At 42.3% G+C, this 19,829-nt stretch overlaps 1 protein-coding gene across 1 annotated transcript in view; it reads left to right on the forward strand.

Annotated features, from left to right (window-relative positions):
* Nucleotides 1–19,829, forward strand: part of osbpl3b (oxysterol binding protein-like 3b) — a 32,317-nt gene that overhangs the window by 11,145 nt on the left and 1,343 nt on the right. The window contains exons 3-21 of the mRNA XM_069656341.1: nt 3,860–4,011; nt 7,286–7,402; nt 8,084–8,137; nt 8,452–8,565; nt 8,782–8,946; nt 9,134–9,257; nt 10,441–10,544; nt 10,856–10,948; nt 11,037–11,196; nt 11,911–12,041; nt 13,824–13,961; nt 14,545–14,638; nt 14,740–14,984; nt 16,454–16,591; nt 16,721–16,784; nt 16,884–16,962; nt 17,063–17,207; nt 18,861–19,005; nt 19,110–19,236. Coding sequence (XP_069512442.1) covers nt 3,916–4,011; nt 7,286–7,402; nt 8,084–8,137; nt 8,452–8,565; nt 8,782–8,946; nt 9,134–9,257; nt 10,441–10,544; nt 10,856–10,948; nt 11,037–11,196; nt 11,911–12,041; nt 13,824–13,961; nt 14,545–14,638; nt 14,740–14,984; nt 16,454–16,591; nt 16,721–16,784; nt 16,884–16,962; nt 17,063–17,207; nt 18,861–19,005; nt 19,110–19,236 — 2,333 coding nt within the window. The 5' untranslated portion in view covers nt 3,860–3,915. The remainder of the gene's footprint in view (nt 1–3,859; nt 4,012–7,285; nt 7,403–8,083; nt 8,138–8,451; nt 8,566–8,781; nt 8,947–9,133; nt 9,258–10,440; nt 10,545–10,855; nt 10,949–11,036; nt 11,197–11,910; nt 12,042–13,823; nt 13,962–14,544; nt 14,639–14,739; nt 14,985–16,453; nt 16,592–16,720; nt 16,785–16,883; nt 16,963–17,062; nt 17,208–18,860; nt 19,006–19,109; nt 19,237–19,829) is intronic.

The following is a 19,829-nucleotide window of genomic DNA, read 5'->3' on the forward strand; positions in this document are numbered from 1 at the left end:
TCTTCATTGCTATCAAAGAGCAGCTCTTCAGTGTGAAAGGGCCACTGCCGGAGCTGTCACGTCTGATACTGCCCACGCCCTGATGAAAGCCTGAGAAGTGGTGTTGTTGTATCAGATGAAAGGGTGACAGAGGGAGAGACCTGCACATAGCTGATCAGTGAGAAGTGGATGAATAAATCATCGGATACATACAGGAAGCATCGGATACATACTGTAGATAGATTACATTTAGTGGCTCATAAATCATGGTTGTCTGAAGCTTAGTCTGTCTCTGTCCTGGTTATGTCAACCTTATTTGAGCCTTAAAAATGCACACATGCTCTCCTGCTGATGGGCTCCTCTTTTTTGTGTGCCCTGCCTCTTTGATCCATTGTTGTGGCTGTGTTTCGGGGCGGGATGCTCTGTCAGAGTAAACCTGCGGTCCGCACACAAAGCGGTAGTGTAGGCTGGGCCGAAGGACGGAGGTATCAGATAACTACGCCTTTGTCTCTCCAACACAACAGGCTGTGGCCATTATGCAGCACAAAGCGTGTGGACGCAGAGCAGGTAATGTGATTAACCTTGCTGCTGCCTCCAAGTGGTTGTCAACACGTGGCGTGTCTGATTCAGTTTGAGCTGCCAGGAGGTGCTGTGTGTTTGACCGTCCAGTAGTTTTACCGCAAGAAAATTAATGCTTGACAACATATACAGTCATAACATCAACCACATTTTACAATTTTCATCCTTTATTGGAGCTCAGTTGCCATTGAAAATGGTGTTTCCACATTGTAACATACTTTTGTACTGTACATGCTAAAATATATAATCTCGAAGATTTTCATTTAAATTAATGTCTGTTAAGTCACTATCTATCGCCACATGAGGTAACACAATGGTGATTGAGCCTTTGGCCCACTGATGAAAGCCTTTGCATTTGTAGTATATAGTATTATTATGGACTGGGTGTCTGTGGCGTCATTCCCGGAAAAAATCACAAGCAGCGCCCAGTTAGTGACGCGTTTTCCATCAGCCAGCGGTGGTTGGTCTGCCAGAGAGGGTAGGCGGAGCTAAGCGGCTGCGTTTCCGGTCTCTGCAAGTGTTGCGAGTAAACAGTAATCTACTATGGCTGAACAAACAAAGAAAAGATCGATGACTACAGATACAACTTCAAAAATAAGTGAAAATCAAAAGAAAAAGAAACAAATTCGACGTTCAGATGAAGGCAAACAGTCTGAAAAGGAAAGCGACCGTCAGCGAGGAAAATCAAGAGTTACAACTGTAACAAAGGGAGCCAGCTGTAGACGTCTGGTTATCTGGGACGTATGCGCCCACAATAGCCTTTTATCGCCATTAGGTGCCGCCAAATTGAACGAAACTGAAAACTATGAGATTATATCTTTAAGTGGTGGTTTTTAATAGAAAATAGAATCCTGCTTTCTTTAACAGTCATAGATATCACTCACTTTAAATGTTTGCCCTGGAAAATGTAAACAAAGGCAGCGTGCATTGAAACACTTTGTCTGACACCTACCCCCCCCAACCACAGTTTAAGGCTTTAAAAATAACTACATAGAAATAATCAGTCTTGTTGCTGATGCTCTGGTTTGCTTTTGTAGGTCATACAGAGTCATCAGAATAGATTTGAGTCTGTAACTAACTTCTGCTGTTCAGAATATTAAAGGTTTCTTTTGTTCCAAGAAATCAGTTATTAAAAACAAACACAAATTTAATTTGTAGTGATTAAAACATTTGTACCTTTTGCGTGATTAAATACAGAAGAACAAAGTTTATTGTATTTAAGTAGTTGTAAAAAATAATTGATAGATTGGTTAAAAAACGACAGAAAATCAATCAACAACAAATGTAATGACTGCACTGTTATTAAATAAATTCAAGCAATCAAGCAAAAAAAGCCATAATTTGCTGATTATAGTTTCTTCAATGTGGAAATTAGCTGCATTAATTACTTTTATAACATTGCAAATTAAGCGCCGCTGTACCTCGACTTGGTCTCCCAAAACAAGAAATTCCCAGATGTCACATCGGGCTCCAAAACTGATAGAAAGAAAAAAAGTTTAAGACAATAATCATGACGACAGAATCTCACTGATGTTTATACAGCAATGAACCCAGCGGTCCGAACCTCACCACTGCTGTGCTCCTCAGTGAAGCTGACGACCGGCTGCTTGTTCCCCTGTGGACCAACGTGATTTACACAAACACACCGTGCCTGTTTATTTCCACACTGTGACAAACTGCCACTCACAGTGCATTAGGTACATGTGGTTTATGTGCTGACGTGGTACACCAGGCGCATAATGTTAATTAATCTGTGTGAAGTGTGGCAGTCTGAGTCAAGGTTGCTATTTCATAAAGAGGCCCAATTATTTTCAGCCGGTGGAAGTAATGATATCACATTTCACTGATGATCTCACTGCTCCATGTACCATCACTGAGCTGTCTGTGGAGTCAGATCAGCAGACACTCACTGGCATCTACTCACAGACTCAATAATGGGCTGAAATTCATCTTCAGAGAGAGCTGGTACTTAGTGAGGACATGTATTCAACAGATGGTACATTACTGGTGTAAAGTAACTCATTACTCTTACAGTAAGTGTGAAAGTGTTCATTTCTGATGACTATACTTTGTACTTTAAAGATAATTATTCAACAGTTAGTTCCGACCAAATAATCCATGAGTTGCTGGTCTTGAGAACAACATCACTTGGACTGTTCACTCGGTGTATCACTCCACCTCAGCCAGCTGTTCTAAACATTACAGCAGACCATGTATGTTTACACTGAGACATACACAAGCTGGTACCTCTGAATCACACAGCAGACTCTTATTTCACTGGCTGATGATCAATTAAAACCTACAGATAAATGTACATGATTATAAACAGCTGATCTGTGGTAACCTGTAGACACAGAGTGCAGGAGAATGTTCGTGTTGCTTGGCAACAAGAGTTCAGTTTCAGTTAAGCTGTGGAAGTAGTTGAGTTGGTGGAGCAAAAAACTAATCATTTTTACTTCTCATTTGCCACTTGTACAACTTTTGTATAATAGCAATATCACACTCGAAGTCGTGATGTTGTACTGAATATCAGCATGGCTGTGATTCGGTTGTAGGCACGAGGCCGCAGCTTAATTTGACAGTAGATAAGTAGTAAGAGAATATATACATACAAATACAGAAAATAGACATAATAAATACAAATTTTGAATTCTGAACATTAAATTACAATGAAACTACAATTTATGAGAGCATCAAGTGACATCTTGAATTACTTGTTTTCCGACCAGGAGTTAGAGCGGTTTTTGGCTTAATTAATGTCTAAAACAATTACTTTTCTCTCCATCAACTCCTCGATTAATAGTTTCAGACGGTTAAAAAACTGTAACACCTTGAGATATATATTTCTTCTTTCAATACTCAAGTACGTTTTGCTGATAATCATTAAGTAACCGACTGAAGGACTTTTTCTTGTGCAGCAGTACATTTAGAGCGTGTTTTTGTTACTCTGACTGCATCTGCATTTACCATGCCTGTATAATTCTAGTGGCTGCTTTAGATTCATATGGTCCTTAAATGCTGACACCCTGTAAGGGTAAGATATGAATTATTTAAACCTGCGGCCTCTTCACTTTCAGACTCACAATTTATGTCCTCCTGTCTTATCTGCCAATTTATTTTGCTGATATTAAGAACACGCATATTCTGCTACACCACGATGGAAAATCTAATCACTCTGAATACCCTTATGCATTTTTCAGTGAGATGGAGCTAAAAGGCTTTTAGAGGGCTTGCCTCTTAAAGCCATCTCTGTCTCCCCCCGCTCTCCTCCTGACCCTGTCTCCATCCTTTCTCCTCTCAGCAGGGGAATGAGCCTGGCACTCCAGCTGTAGCCTGCTCCGGTCAGTCTGCAGCACGATGGGCTCGGAGGAGCGCAGTTCAGCCATGTCACAGAAGATCTCTTCGGTGTCGCGCAGCAACAGCAGCTCCTCGTCCAAACATGACAGCCGACAGGTAACATCATGCACTATTCACTGGTTAAAATAGTCTTTGTGATCATGTTACACTTTCAGATAATTTCCCTAGTCGCTAAGTTTGAACTATTAACTTCTCCACATTCGGATTTTCAATACAGTTAGTGCTTTACAAATATAGTCATAGCTGGTCCTCAGGGATTTCTCTGTAACGTGGGAGGAGAAGGGCCTGACCACACGAACTTTTGCTGATAGATCCTGTGGTTTTTCTCTGATGTTTTAGCTCCCAGGCTCGTTAGAAATGAGGACAGAATCTCATCTGATCCTCTCTTTGCATTTTATATCCTCAGCAGCAGAGAGCTTTAGCCAGACTTTTTCTAATTGACCGTCCACCACTGTCTCAGTCTTAGACCACAGCTTGCAGCAAGAAATGAAGAGCACTCTGTTTCACAAATATGCAATTTTGTCATTATTTCCCAAAGGTAGTTGTTTTGCACGCAAATAAGAAAGTTAGTGTTAATCACGTAGTGTTTATCTGTTGGCAGCAGACTAATTATTTTGTCATTCCTTTCTTTTTCTGTTTGTAAATGAAAGTAGTAAAGTTTCTCCCCTTAGTCCTGCCCTCAACAGACAGACTGGTAATTCATCAGTGTTAGAGAAAAGACAAAAACAAGGACTGAGGAAGAGTTTTCATTAGTTGAGAACCTCTGAACCATCCAATGACGGAATATTTTACCCCGGCGTTTCGCATCAACAATAAAAAATTCCATTTTTTTCAAATCCCTCTAATCACTCAGAAAGTCACCCATTAATTATTTTATCTGCTGAACTACAAAGTGTGTTTGTTACTCACTGTTAGTTTTCCATTTCTAATCAACAAGTGGTGAATTAATTCATCCAAATTCAACAAGTGTTTCTCACAGCATGAAAGGAAAACTCACAGCATGAAAGGAAAACTCAGGAAACATTATTTTTTTGGCTTTCATGCAGAGCGTAAGGTGAGCAGACAGATACCACTCTCATATCTGTGTGGAAAATATGACGTTGGAGCTGAAGGAAAAAAATAGCTTAGCTTAGCTTGGCTTAGCATAAAGACTAGAAATTGGTTGAACGTGGAGGGGAAGAAGAGAAAAAACACAATGTAGATTTACAGGTGGTTATTTCTCCCCCTGTTTCTAGTCTTGATGCTAAGCTAAGCTAATTGTCTGCCTGCAACAACTTAAAGAGGGGGTATTATGTTGTTTCACATTTTAAGATATATAATTTTACAATGTTGGATGTTCACATTAAACATGGGTGAAGTTAAGTGGAGACTCACCAGGCTTCAGAGAGCTGGCCAATCAGAAGAAAGCGGGCTTGTAGGGGCGGGGTTTCTTAAAGGGACAGAGCTGACTGAGTCGTTTCTGGCAGAGGCTGTATGAGGGCCTGTACAGAGCACCAGTGTGAGAAAAATGATGAGTTTTTTAACTGTAAATTATGCTAGGCTACTCCACAGGAGTGAAATATGTAGCTTGAAGTTAGCATAATACCCCCTTTAATATTTGCTGTACACTGAAGATATGTGAGAGATATCAATCTTCTCATGTGTCTCTTGGCAAGAGGGCAAATTAGCATATTTCGTAGCTATGTCAATGTTATTAAATACTAAAAGTCTGGGTGATAAACTAGTTGTTTGTGTTTTTTAAATTATGGAAAGATATGTTTCATTCTTCATACAAACAGTCTTTGAGCTTCAGCAGTACGTACACTACATGTATGCTTATAGCCTCCCTGTAAGCATTTCTTCTTGTCACTTACTGTATGTCACTGCTTTAAGTCTCAAAGTATCTTGTGACCTTGAAGCAAAGTGTTGAGGCAGTGTGTGACAGTGACTCACCGCGTGACTGTGTCCGAGCACTCAGGGAGACTGAAACAACAACCCACAAGCCACGCCCTCTCCATCCGCCAACCCCCGTCAGAAATGAGGGTTTATTTTAGACGGTCTCACCTCCAGCAGTGCAGCCTCTCTGACTGATACAGTTTGTGTAGCCTGAACTGTTATACTGTACGCTGGAACAGTCAGGGACACACTGAGACAACAAACACAGAGTCACCTTAAACCTCTGCCAAGAACCCAAAGTCCCTCTGGAGAGACGTGACGTGATGTTTGTGCCTCAGTTTTTGTCCCACCAGGATAAATGTTTAAGGTGTAATCCTTAAAAACTGCATTACTAGCAAGTTTACAAAAACAAGCAGCTGTACATTTATGATAACTTTCATTATCAGTTAATTAGTAGTTAATGAGTATAAAAATATCACAGTCTATCCATTCAGCACTAAAATGTGTTGCATATGATATGAAACAGACAAACGCAGGAAAATGTCATGTTTTGATAGCTGTGACCAGAGAATGTTCTGTATTTATGCTCCATAAATTACGTCTTAATCTCAGGAGACCCACAATAGAACGACTTTTGTAACTTCTTCTGTCTCCCCTCTTTTCTGTTTACTTCTACGCCCTTAAAGTGTCAGCAAAGACAGAAAAAACTTTGAAATAGAGGATTTCCTGACTTTGGGTCTGTAATATAGGTCAAGCTCAAGGAACACTGCGTCCTACATTTCCCTCATTGGTGCTCTATATATCCCAGTGGGACACACTGTTAAATCTTATAGAGTATTTGAGTCTTTCTCATGCTGAGAGCATGAGCATTAGACATCCCTTAGATGAACTGGTTGACCTCCTGCTGCTGGAGAAACTAACCCCCCCCCCACCATCTTTGTTAAGAAAAAAGCTATAATGACATCATCAGGGGTTAGACTAACACTTTAGACTAATTAATTCATTTACTTATTGTTTCAGCACCGATGTAGACTAAAAGCCATAAACCAAATATGATGCAATATTCTACGTCGCTGTTTTCTGTTTATGTCACCTTCCTGGAATTCTCTCTAGTGAAGTACATGTCACAGCGATCTGGATTAGTTTATGATGAAATATCATCTAAATCTCTGTTTTTGCAGGGGATTTAGATTTGAGCGCTCTAATCTCAGTCAGAAAATGATTATTGTGAAGAGTGGGATTAGACAGGTAAGCTAATTTTTCAAACAGGACCATGAGGTGAAAGCGGCCTGAAAAGCCAAGCACTGGACATCAAACCTCTTAGAGCTGCATTTTCCCTACATATACATATATATTTATATACAGCCAGAAATTACAATGTGCTTTTGACTTTGACAATAACTCTTTTATTTCATATCACTAAACCTCCCAGCAGCGTGTCTTCTAACGTGTGTCACATCCTCCGTTTGTCCTCATAAAACCTCTGTGCCCACAGGACAGCTGGGAAATAGTGGAGGGCCTGCGTGGAGGCTTCAGCAGCGTCCTGGAGCCGCAGAAACAGGAGGGCTACATGCTAAAGAGGAGAAAGTGGCCCATGAAAGGCTGGCATAAGGTATGATCCAACACCTGCGAGGTCCTTGAATGACCCATGTTACCTCACTGTGCTCATCTGACAGAGTGATCCACTGCATGACGCATTTTTAGACGCACTCGTCAACCGGACGTCATCTCTGTTTACTGGTTGTACCCAACCTTTTCCAGGTTCCTTTTTACAAAAGAATGTGCTGACATGACTCAGTTGTGTTTTAAGCTAATTGAATGAGCTTATTCTGTAGATGATTTCACCCTCAGAGGAGTCACATGTGACCCGAGCTCGAGTCTGTTCATGCTCCGTCTAAAAGCTTTCACCGGGATGATGCTGCCCGGACATCTTGGTGTTCCTCTCAGATGCATTAGCTGATGGCCTGTTGGTTAATAGAGCTGTATACATTTAGTATTGACTTACAGTCAGAGCTTTTCAGGTCTTTGTGCTTTCAACAGTCAGATTCTGGTTATGTACAGTAAGAGCTCAAAGAATCACATTTACAGAGTGCAGGAGAAAGATTGCAGCAGAGTGAGAGTAATGAAGGCAGACAGGATGCAAGACAACAAGCTGGGATGACAAACATCTTAGTGCATGAGACATTAATAACAAACATTAGATGTCATGATGGCAGACTCATAACAGTGAGTTCAGACTGGCTGTCAGGGATGTTGCATCTCATTCGTTCATTGTCCTCCCTTCTGCCTGCAGAGATACTTTTTCCTGGACAAGGGCATCCTGAAGTACGGCAAGTGCAGCGGCGATGTGAGTACAAAAGCCTGTGGGATGCATACTGTGTGGTCTTGTCAGATACAGAGGATTACAAAAGAGACTCCGTGTTCTTGCCTGTGTCTACAAAAAGCCCTAATTCCCTCTCAACCTCCTTCTCACTGATAGGCATCACACGGTGCATTTTACCTGCCAATCTCACATAATTACACATCAAGCATTCAAAGGCGAGGCTCTACTTCCCTGAGCTTCATACACAGAACACTGAATTTTAATGCCGCATCCTGTTGCGTCTGTGTTGTCTCCAGTCCAACATTCTCATTACATTGCGAGTTGCCTTTGCCTTGCAGATTGAGAAAGGGAAGCTGCATGGCTGCATTGACGTGGGTCTCTCCGTCATGGCCATTAAGAAGAAAGCCAAGTGCATCGATCTTGACGCTGAGGAGAACATCTATCACCTGAAGGTAAACCGCGAGGGCAGTGAGGGTACATCGTGCTGCACACAATTACACAAATTAAGCCAACACATGGATTATTCAGGTTATCACCCTTTGATTCATGGAGCTGGAGCTAACATTGAATTTACTTTAAAATGACCTCTACCTAAGTGTTTTCTTTCCCCCTTCACGCCTCCTCCTTGCCCTTGTGTTGATTTTTTGTTTGTGGTACCTGTTCTGCAGATTAAGTCACCAGAGCTGTTTGATGAATGGGTGTCCAAGCTGCGTCACCATCGACTCTATCGGCAAAATGAGATTGCCATGTACCCAAATGAGAAGTCCTTCTACTATCCGCACTACCCCTCCCCCAACTCGCCCGGCATGCCTGAGAGTGCCTCTATCAGGAAGGTAAACCTGTGCACAAAAAAGCACTATCAACAAAAACTGTCTGAAACTCTCCAGATGCTTTCTGCTTTGTTTCTCCTCATGAATATCATTATTTTACCTGCAATATATAAGTCAAAGCCCCCCGACTGAAGAATCGAATGAAGCATATTGTTATTGGACTGACCTTTGGGTCTGTTTGCTGTTGCAGTGCATGCCTATAAGAAGGCAGTCCACAGTGCCTTCTGCAGGAGCCTTCCCTTTAGGCTGCAACAGCCAGGCCAAGGTAGCAGCCTGGCTTCAGTCTTCTAACGACATGGACAAGTGTTCGAAAGGTGAGAGAACGGACCTGTCCCTTGTTATACTGCAGGTGTCTTCACACTCTTTTACCATTTAATGTGACTTCCCTACTGCATCTTTGTTTTCAAGCAAGAGGATACACTTTTAAATCTGATTTAACTGATATTTCTCACATTTGCTGCAACAACTTATTTTTATATTTGAGTTGCTTTCTGGCACTATAATTCCCTTCATGATTAATAAAGTTCTTATCTTACCTCTGGGGATCTATAAAGTCGTATCTTCTATTATTTAAGACATGAATTATTCTTGTTCTGTTGGATTAAGGCCAGTTCAGATAAATGATTCGCAACACGACAAAACGTTTTAGATTGTTGCAGAGAAAAATGCAGCAGTGTGAACTGGTTAGTTTCTGAGCGTCTCTAGCCGTTGCCTGGAGTTGCAGAAGATTTGACTTATCAAATCTCCAAATGCAGTTTTAGAACAGAATGATGTAGCTATTTCACTTTAGCCAATCAGGAAACAGCATAAATTGGTGTAGGCACCCTGCCTCTGGCGCTGCGGTACCCAAAGATAGCTCCAGATCCTCTCTTTCCTAAGTCCCCGTCTTTGCTGTTTCTTAATCATTGTTACAGCTAGCATTGCGAGCATGTCTCTCTCACTGTCATCCATTTGTTTTTATAATGATAACAGAAATCCAGCTAGTTAAATCATGTAACCTGGCCTATACTAATGTTATAGTATTACTAACTAAGATGTGCTTTGATGTGAACGGCCCAGTTTAGAATGTTTGCAATCAGATGTCAGGGGATTCTTCTGATCTGAACAGGCCTTTGGTTAGATGTATAATTTCAAGTTGGATGCTTACTACCTTTTTGTATATGTATATATATTACATTAATGTTCAGAGATATAATTAATAAATGGTTGCTGGTTCTTAGCTTGGGAATTATTCAGTGTTCAGGAAGCTTTTTGCTCTATTCAGAGCCTCTAAGTTACACCAAAGCTGCAAATGACAGTGAGGCAGGCAGGGACTCTAGCCCTGGTGAGTCCATCATTTTCATTGTACATGAAAAGCTTCAGTAACTTCCTGTAAATCCATAAAGGGTGTGGTTAATAGATCTGTTCATAGCAGCCAAACCAGTACAAAAAAAATCTATATGTGGCTCCTTTTCTTTTTCGGTGACATATTCCGATGTGTACCTTTCCTCTGCACAGATCTGTCGGTCTGTGAGGCCTACCTGCTGGAGCTCAACCACCTGCTTCAGAGTATGGAAGTCCTCCACCGCACCTATTCTGCTCCTTCGATCCAGGCGCTGCAGGTCGGCACTTATATCTGATTCCTTTCACCTTAACATGCAGAGCAGCTTTGTCCATCACAATTGCAAGTAAAGATTAGGCCTGAGACACAGGCATGAGGTCTAATCAGATCCAGTTTACTATATGATCCAGAATTTTATGCAAATTAGCTTCACTTATTTGGTCTTTTATCATTTCTCTCGGCTAAAATCTTTTGTCATTTCCTGCTAAATATAGACTCCCAGTGTTGAAAGCATTTACTCTAAAAAGCCTGTCTTAAAATAAAAATCCCATCTCTGCCTTGACCTTTAGTATCGTACGTTTTGTTCACTAGGCATCTACATTTGACAGCCCAAAGAAGGAAAAGAGACTTCAAAGGAAATGGCGCGCTAAAAACTACAACAAAGATGCCAAAGCAACTCTGCAGGTGATCGACGTGACAAAGAAGTGCGATCATGCTTCATCTTTTTTTTATGCACGTCCCTCTAAGCTGTCCTCATCCTGCCCTACTGTAGGTACCCAGCTGCATCTCCTCTGGCTCTGTCCGCCTCCACGCCTCTAACCCAAACCTCTCCAGCGCTGCCATGGGCAATGAGAAGGTCGACACTGAATCCCTGGATTCCCCCTTTGACGTGGCCAAGCTGCAGGAGGATTTCTGCCGTGTTGCATCTAATTGTGAGTAAAATATTATCTGCTGAGTTTACTAAAGACATCCTTACATTTTTTTAGTAGCCTCAGTTGGTGACTTCCAAAAAATCTGTCTGCCTGCTGAATTATTTGCATAAAAGGCAGGATTGGCATGGTGTTGTTTGCAACAAATGGAAGTAACACTTGTGAAGCCGGCAGCTGCTAATTACTGATAAACTCAGTGTTCATTCATTAGGATTGCCTGTCAGCGTTTCCTCTAGCTGTCTAAATAAGAAGTTTGCATTTTCTAAACCAAGGTCATGATTAGTTTTCTGCCTCTCATTGAATTTTGTATTGTGATACCCGCTGCTGTGCACGGCATAATGAGAATGATTTCAGCACAGAATGCATCACGATCCTCACCTTTCCTGTACACAGGGTTTAAAGTTGTTCTAGGGAACAGCTGTCAATGGCTGCCATTTGAATTGCTAAATTCATTCTCATTTAAAATTGTGAAAATATTACCAGCGCATTTAATAATACAGCCTCTCACGTACCAATTATGAAGTGTGTGTGGTAAAATGAATGTCGTTAAACAGCGATCGTGGCTTTCTATGAGATAGGAGATAATGAAAATCTGCCCTTGTTCCATTTTATTAGAAGCGTGAGGTGATAGACTGTCACTGACCGGATCTGTTCTGAAATAAATGCAAATTGGTTTGCAGTGTGCAGCTCCCTCTTCTTTTCCTCTTGTTGCTGCAGTGCATGCGACCATGACATCAGCCCTGAGTTCACTAACATCTGAGAGAGAGAGACTAAAACAATGCGTGGACCACGAAACGTGTCCCCCTACCTCACCGCAGGTGGTTGGTTTGAAGAACGCACTATCATCGGTACGTGAAACAACACACACTAACCAAAATGTGATCCATCAATAGTAACAGGTTAGGCACTTGCTTTTAGACTGTTGCACTCCTCTCAGATGTCGTGTCCTCCCACACCACTCGTCAGGCGTGACACATCGACGAGCCTCTTACAGGGATTACTGGATGCTGCTGTGATGTCTGCCCACCTGAACGAGAGCATGTTCAACAGTCGTGTTTCCTGTGGCTGCTGCCTCCCACTCAGAGGCCTTTTCTATTTTCTATCTGCTGGTTACACACGTTCGTTGTCCTGCTGACTTCTGCCACATGAGAACTGTGCACTTCACGCCGACACATTTCTGAGCCTTTACAAAAAAGAACCCTGCTGGGTGTTTGCTTTTCTTCCTGATTACTCAGCTGCTACCTACTCTACCTCACATAGAGCCTGAGTGATGCAGTTTGGATTCATGTGGTTTTCTGTTGGATGTCTGCAGTGATAACAACACAACGGCTCTGGAGTTAATGTAAAAGGAAAGTTTACAGCCTGATTTTCAGATTCAGAGGTGGGAAGTCGGCCACAGTTTGTTGAATTCCAGGTTTTATTTGTGCTATAAAAATGTTTACGCTGGTTATTTTTCCAGGCTTTAGCCCAGAACTCTGAGCTGAGAGAGCGCCTGTGCAAGATACATGCCGAGTCCCACGTCGTAGAGCCCACTCTAATAAATCTCACTGCCCCTGTGCAGGTGGGTTGCAGGACTGCAGTGACTCTCCTCCCTTTCCCCCCCCACCCGCCGCCATCATGATGGTTATACTTGTCTCCTTCTTTATTTTCATCCCTCCCGGTCGAGAATTTACCACAGAATGAATGAGCTGTCCTTACTCACATCGATTATAGCTACAATGAAAGCACACTTTTCTTAACTACACATGTCTCCTGGCACACTGCCCGCTCAAATAAGCTGTATTTCCTCGGTGTGGTTGTGCGCACACCCGCCTCGCTCAAACTGAAGACGTCTTAACTACCTGCCACATTATCGTCTCACGAGGAAGCTCTTTGCTCGCTTAATCAGAGTCGCTGACCAGAGAGTGTGAGCTGATCTACTTAATTGTGCCCCTGGAAATTTGGTGAACACACAGTGTAAAGCTAATGTGCCTCCTCTGAGATTATCTCAGAGCAAATTAATCAGCGCCGGCAACAACAAAGGACAGACGCTCACTTGCATGTGTGGTTCTGTGGGAAATACTTAACGTTTATTGTTGTTTTGTTTTTTTTCAGAATGATTATTTGAATGCTGTGAGTCTGTTTTAAATTTGCACCTTGTTTTATGCCAATCAATATCGACTTGTCTGACAGAAAACTGCACTGAAGTGGGTCTGCGCACTTGTTGCATGCTTGCACTTCTGACTTCTGACAAATTGCGATACAGTCTCCAGAAATACGTTCAACTGACACATTAAAAAGTTGATATACTGTGAAGTTGCTCTTGAGCAGAATCCTTCCCTTACACTTTCCAGAAGTTTATCATTTGGCCAGTTTATGGTAAACTCAGCACTAAGGTGCTGGAGCAGACAAACATGTTGAAAAAGACTCAAAGATTAATCAACTAATACAGTGTACTGTGGGACGTATTGAAGATGACTGTCTTTCAATATATTACACATCACATTTTTTGCGTGTTTTGACGGCCTCATTACCCACTCATTGTGTTTGTACTGTATTCTGATACACCCTGTAATTTCCACCCCTCCTAGCTGTCTCGGTGTTGCCCTTTTCTTGTCCTTAATTATAGCTGTAAAAACTGTGTCTCCTAGAAACAGGACTCGGTCGACGAATCCCGTCCACTTGTGCACCAGGCATCCAATGAGAGCAGAGCTTCAATCACAGAGTCTTTGTCGGAGTTCTTTGATGCACAGGAAGTTCTGTTGTCTGCTAGCTCCTCTGAAAATGAGGTAAGTGTTAGAGGTACACTGTTATTATTAGCAGCTGTGTGGCTGTTACTCTGAATCAGCAAGTGGTTTAAGTGAGGTATTTTTGCTTTTACGACCACAATCTTTTACTTCACCTCTGCTGCAACTTTAGTTTGAGCCAAAAAAGACCTCAGTTTAGTCTAAAACAAAGAACTATGAGAGGTTCTTACACCTGATAACACCAATTAGGTTTGCAAAATGTCTACAACTGTCTATTGCCATGAGAATATGCCTTTTAACTAAGCATCAACTTAAAGTTTTAACACCACATTTTGAATAAGTGTGTCATTAAACAAGTCTGCCCTCTCTTAGTATGTAGTGTTCTTGCAGCATGCCTGATCAGATAGCAGCTGGTGCGGAAGCAATGTGAAAATGAAAGTTAATTACTGTCATCTAAAAATACAGCAGGCCCAAGAGCAAATTTGCCTACAGGCCTTCAGGGACCATTCATCTCCAGCTCATTAGATCTCCTGCTGACGTTGATGTTGAAAGAGACCTGTCCAGCCCCTTCCTGCAGGTGATGTTACTAACCTGTTCGCTAAAGTTTGGATTTTTGTTTTTTTAGGCATCGGAGGATGATTCAAATATTAGTGACATTAGTGATAACATTTCCATGGACAACTTTAGCAACGAGACAGAAAATGACAGACCAAACTCAGGTAAAGTTATTGGAATTTTGAACTCTGGCTTAGAAGTTTTACAATCATTCTGCTAGCTGCTTTCACTGTCATACCAGACCTCCTCTACTATTCGCCCTTAGGACCTGTGGAAGGAGGTACTGTCCTTCGTCAGCGTAGATCCTGTCTGCCCTCGCCCAGCCCCAACAACAGCACCATCAGCCTGTGGAACATCCTCAGGAACAACATCGGCAAAGACCTCTCCAAAGTAGCTATGCCTGTGCAACTTAATGAGCCACTCAACACCCTGCAGAGACTGTGCGAGGAGCTGGAGTACAGCGAGCTGCTCGACAGGGCTGCAAACACACACGACCCTTTTGAACGTATGGTGAGATGGCAAATTCACTGTTTCTTTTTTTTTGTCAGATCCAATGTGGACTTTCTGCAGAGAATTGTTGTCAGTGAGGCTAGCTTGGTAAATTCTGCAATAGTTTTAAGACTTGGTAAAATCCTTTCTTGCCAAGAGTTAGCTGAGAAGATTGATTAAGTATGAAGTTGGAGAGAGAGTTGCGACATCGCAATGGCGGATCATGGAGCATATTGGACCTCCACTGACGCGACTCTCTGTCTATACGGATACTTTGTTCGGGGAGTAGGCGGGGCTGCTCCTCCACTGTCCTCACCTACGTCCGCAGCACACACCTGCTTTCAAACACGCCCTCATCGCCCTCATAAGGACAGTCCTTGTAACACATTGCCCGCAAAAGCGCACATTGACCTGATGCGGCCAGCCACATACTAGGCTTTGACCTCGTCTTGTTTGGGCTACAAGTGACCAAACTTTAACAAGAGGGTGGAACTTGAGGAGTGAGGGGTAGACAAAAGCTATCAAAGTTATGCCCTATGTTCATTCATTTGCCAGCTAATTTAATAGTTAACAACATTTCCCACAGAATTGCATTTTTGTTTGTGGTGGTAGCTGACCACAGCTAGCTTGAGAAACATAGCAAACTCGCCGCTATCAAGCACTCATCTTAAGTGGGAGAGCAGTGAGACAACAAAGCAAACTGGGTTACTTAACGCTGGGGAGGCAACTTTCGAAAAACCAGCAAGACTAAGCTGGATTTTGAAAGTTTCCTTTTCAGCCTTTTAACATGGGGCTCACTTTTGGAGCACGCCTGTCGTTGAAACCAATGTTTCTGACAGATCCTTGTTGGCTTAATTTAAACCCTGAGAGCTGTAAAAGTCCATCGATATAAATAAGAGTATGTAAAACAAGCATGACCTGACAGTTAAAGCAGGCTGATGCAGATTTAAGTGACTATCAAGCACAGGATCCATCAGCCTGCTGGCAGAGGTTTTGGCCAGTGCTGGAGCTTGTCAGAGCTTTCTGCCCTTCATGTGTGAGAAAGCCTTATCTCTGTGTGCAGATTTTCATTCTGTCTCTTCCGCTTGTACACTTCAGCTTGCATTTGCATCGACTGACTTTGGACTGGTGGAGTTTGTTGGTCGAAGTGGGTTGGAGGTGTACAGTTACAGCCTTTGGAGTCGACTGGTTATACAGGACAGATGTGCATTATACAGTGTGCAGTGTGAGTGTGGACAGATAAAGCAGCTGAAGTTGGTGTCAGCTCCAATGTGTGTCCTCCTATTATGAGGTTGAAGTAATTATCAGTGCTCTCTTGGCTCAGTGTGACTCTTAGAAGAGTGTTCAGAAAGTTACTCTGCTCATTACAGTGAAATGGAGAGAATCAGAATGGGATTTGACACACATTATGAACCGATGATATAGGGTACTTTACACTGGAAGTACAAAATCTATAGCACCACTAACTGTACTGGTGTCTCTCTTTGTAGGTATACATAGCTACGTTTGTTGTATCAGGCTATGCATCCAGTTACTACAGGACCGGGGGAAAGCCTTTCAACCCTGTCCTGGGAGAGACGTATGAATGTGACCGGTCGGATAAAGGCTTTCGATTTGTCGGAGAGCAGGTATGCATGGATCCCAACCTCTGTGCTATCAACAATTCCACAAGTACAGTGTTCTAAATGTAATTCACTGAAAGCAATTACTGAATCCAAATAACCAGGTCGTCTGTTTGTTCCCCTTCACATTGTCAGGTCAGCCATCACCCGCCGATCTCAGCTTGCCATGCAGAGTCGAAAAACTTCATGTTCTGGCAAGGTAGTGGAATATAGACATTAGTCACTGACCATTGACAATAGTAGCTTGTTGTATTGAATGTACATTTTTTTGTTCATTTATTTGTGATTGATTTTGTAGATGTAAGGTGCAAGAATAAGTTCTGGGGGAAGTCAATGGAGATCGTTCCTGTTGGTACCATCCATGTCACTCTGCCCGGGTGAGCCTCTTCAGCCTCTTTTACTCTGAGATATGACTGACACACATCCTCACAGACTATTCAGCTTACTTCAGAAATGATATCTGTTTTTTTTTTCTAGAACTGGAGACCACTATGAGTGGAACAAGGTGACGTCCTGCATCCACAACATTCTGAGCGGACAGCGCTGGATTGAGCACTATGGAGAGATCTCCATCAGAAACTCCAGCAGTGATATCTGTCAGTGCAAGATCACTTTTATTAAGGTGAGGAGAGAAAAAAAAGTGATTTTTGAGTGAAAAATTATATTTAGTGCCTGTATGCAGGGCTACAACCCCACCCTTGTGATCCCAAATTAGCACTACAAACACCCTCTCTTAATTATTATTAATAATTATTATTATTCTCTGTAAGGTGCTGCAAGGCATTACATGTCTATGTGTGAAACATTACAACCACAACGACTATTCAAAGTGTAGTTGCAGTAGATGATTTACAGCTCAGTATTTAATTTGACCTTCGATGCATCTTCATGACTCTAGATCAGGGGTGGCCAACCCTGCTCCTGGAGAGCTACCTTCCTGCATGTTTTAGGTTTCTCCGCACTCTAACACACCCGATTCGAATGTTTTGCTCGTTACCAATCCCCTGAGACACTTCAGTTGGGCGGCTGTGGCTCAGTGGTAGAGTCGGTCGTCTTTCAATTGGAAGGTCGGAGGTTCGATCCCCAGCTCCCTCAGGCTACATGTCGAAGTGTCCTTGGGCAAGACACTGAACCCCAAATTGCTCCCGTTGGCTATGCTATCCCGATAGCCAACGGGAGCACATATATGAATGTGATATCTGATTGACAGTTGGGCACTTTACGAAGCAGCCTCTGCCATCAGTGTGTGAATGGGTGAATGTGATATGTAGTGTAAAAGCAGCTTTGAGTGGTCGAAAAGACTAGAAAAGCGCGATAAAAGTACAGTCCATTTAGATCATTCAAATCAGGTGTGTTAGAGTGCGGAGAAACCTAAAACACGCAGGAAGGTAGCCCTCCAGGAGCAGGGTTGGCCACCCCTGCTCTAGATAGATTTGTAATTGTGGTTACATTTACTTAATGTAACATAATATATAAATAAAATCATTTGATGGATCACAAAATTAAGTAAAATGGAAAATATAAATTCTTAATTCTTCACTTCACTATTAACAACCACACTTCTGAAGAAAAAAACCAATGGCAACCCAAGTGGAGCAATAACGGTTACAAGTACATTACAACAAAACTGCTGCATGAAAATACCAGTGAGCCTTTCTACAGAAACATTCAGCCCTTAAGGATGTCACTCCTGCACTCCACTTCCAGTCAAGTATATCCATTACTGTAGAATATAGCATTACATAAGCCCTAATATTTCTGTATATTACAGGTCCTTCGTCCTTTTCAGACTTCCTTTACTCTTTGCCAGATGTTTGCGTTTGACATCCCTCTGTGAACCCGAGGGGGAGTTTGCCTTTTCACTTTTTCCATATAGAAAAGTCCCCCACAGTCAGAGTAAATGCTGTGGACCGTTAGTTCATAAACCATCTACATGGCTCCTTAACTGCATGCCAGCAAGAACCCCTCCATGCTTTCAGTGTTTGATGTATGGAGGCCTCAACTGAGAAGAGAAGGTTAATTGCTTTGGTGTGTTCCCATCTGAAAGACCTCCTTAAGCTGTTCAAAGTAGCAAGTCCAGATATGTCAGAGGCCTTTACATAGCCTTACCTCTCATTAAGCTCAGCAGCCCAGCATCGCACACGGTGGTTTAGGCAACAGCAACATCTGCTGACAGCAAGAGGAAATTATGATTTCTCCACTCAATACAGAGTACTCCTCTTCTGTCGTTTAACACCAGGTGCTGTGTTCTTATCAAACTGTAATCCTTTTACAGGCCAAATACTGGAATTCAAGTGTGAACGAGGTGGAGGGAACTATCACAGATAATAAAGGGAAGGTTATCCGAAGACTTTTTGGAAAGTGGCATGAATCAGTTTTCTGTGGAGACCCGCCCTCAGCCACATGCATCTGGAGAGCAAGTACGACAAGTTTCTTTCATAAGAACGCAATGGAAATTATTTCATCCTGCATATTGCCATTTTAGAGTAACTGATACAGCATGTGTTATTTGTGTGCAATATAGATGCAATGCCAGTAGACCATGAGCAGTACTTTGGTTTCACCAAGTTTGCTATTGAACTGAATGAGCTCGAGCCATCGCTGAAACAGCTGCTACCACCAACAGACACGAGACTACGAGTGGACCAAAGGTGAGAGAAAGATATGGGGGAAAAATTAAATGCGCTGTAGTAATGTGGGAAATTATGTGTCTGATAATGTGTGAATATGGGGGGTAAAAAACATTTTACCCTTTTTACATTGCGATTCCGACACAGCGCTGCCATTACGCTGCTTTTGCAATTTGACATTGAACCAAGCTACGCTGGCGTAAAGCTGCCCTACTGCCTGGTTTTACATTAAGTTTCAGTGTTGTGGAAGCAAGAGGCGCGCGACATGTAAACAAACAGCACAAGCTTCACCTACATACACACAGCGCTGCTCCGCCCTGCCGTCTCTGCCGTTTACATCAACACCTTCTCGCCTCTGTTACCCCCCAGCAATCCACCTCTGTGCGTTTTACATGAAAGACGAGGCGTAAGACTCTTAGACAGTTAGATTCTGCAAGAGAATTATAATAGACATCTGATAAACAAGCGTAAATGTCTGAGCAACAATCCCTTTTAATAATCTGATGTCATACAGTACATCTCTTTAACGCACAACTCACACAACCCTATGATAAAAGTAGCCCAAAAATAGGCCCATCAATAGTAAATGCTAAGAATAGTCGGCAGAGGCTTTC

The sequence above is a fragment of the Semicossyphus pulcher genome, unplaced genomic scaffold, assembly GCF_022749685.1.
Source record: "Semicossyphus pulcher isolate SPU_LCO1_2020_fin unplaced genomic scaffold, fSemPul1.0.p SCAF_9, whole genome shotgun sequence".
NCBI classification, from domain to species: Eukaryota; Metazoa; Chordata; class Actinopteri; order Labriformes; family Labridae; genus Semicossyphus; species Semicossyphus pulcher.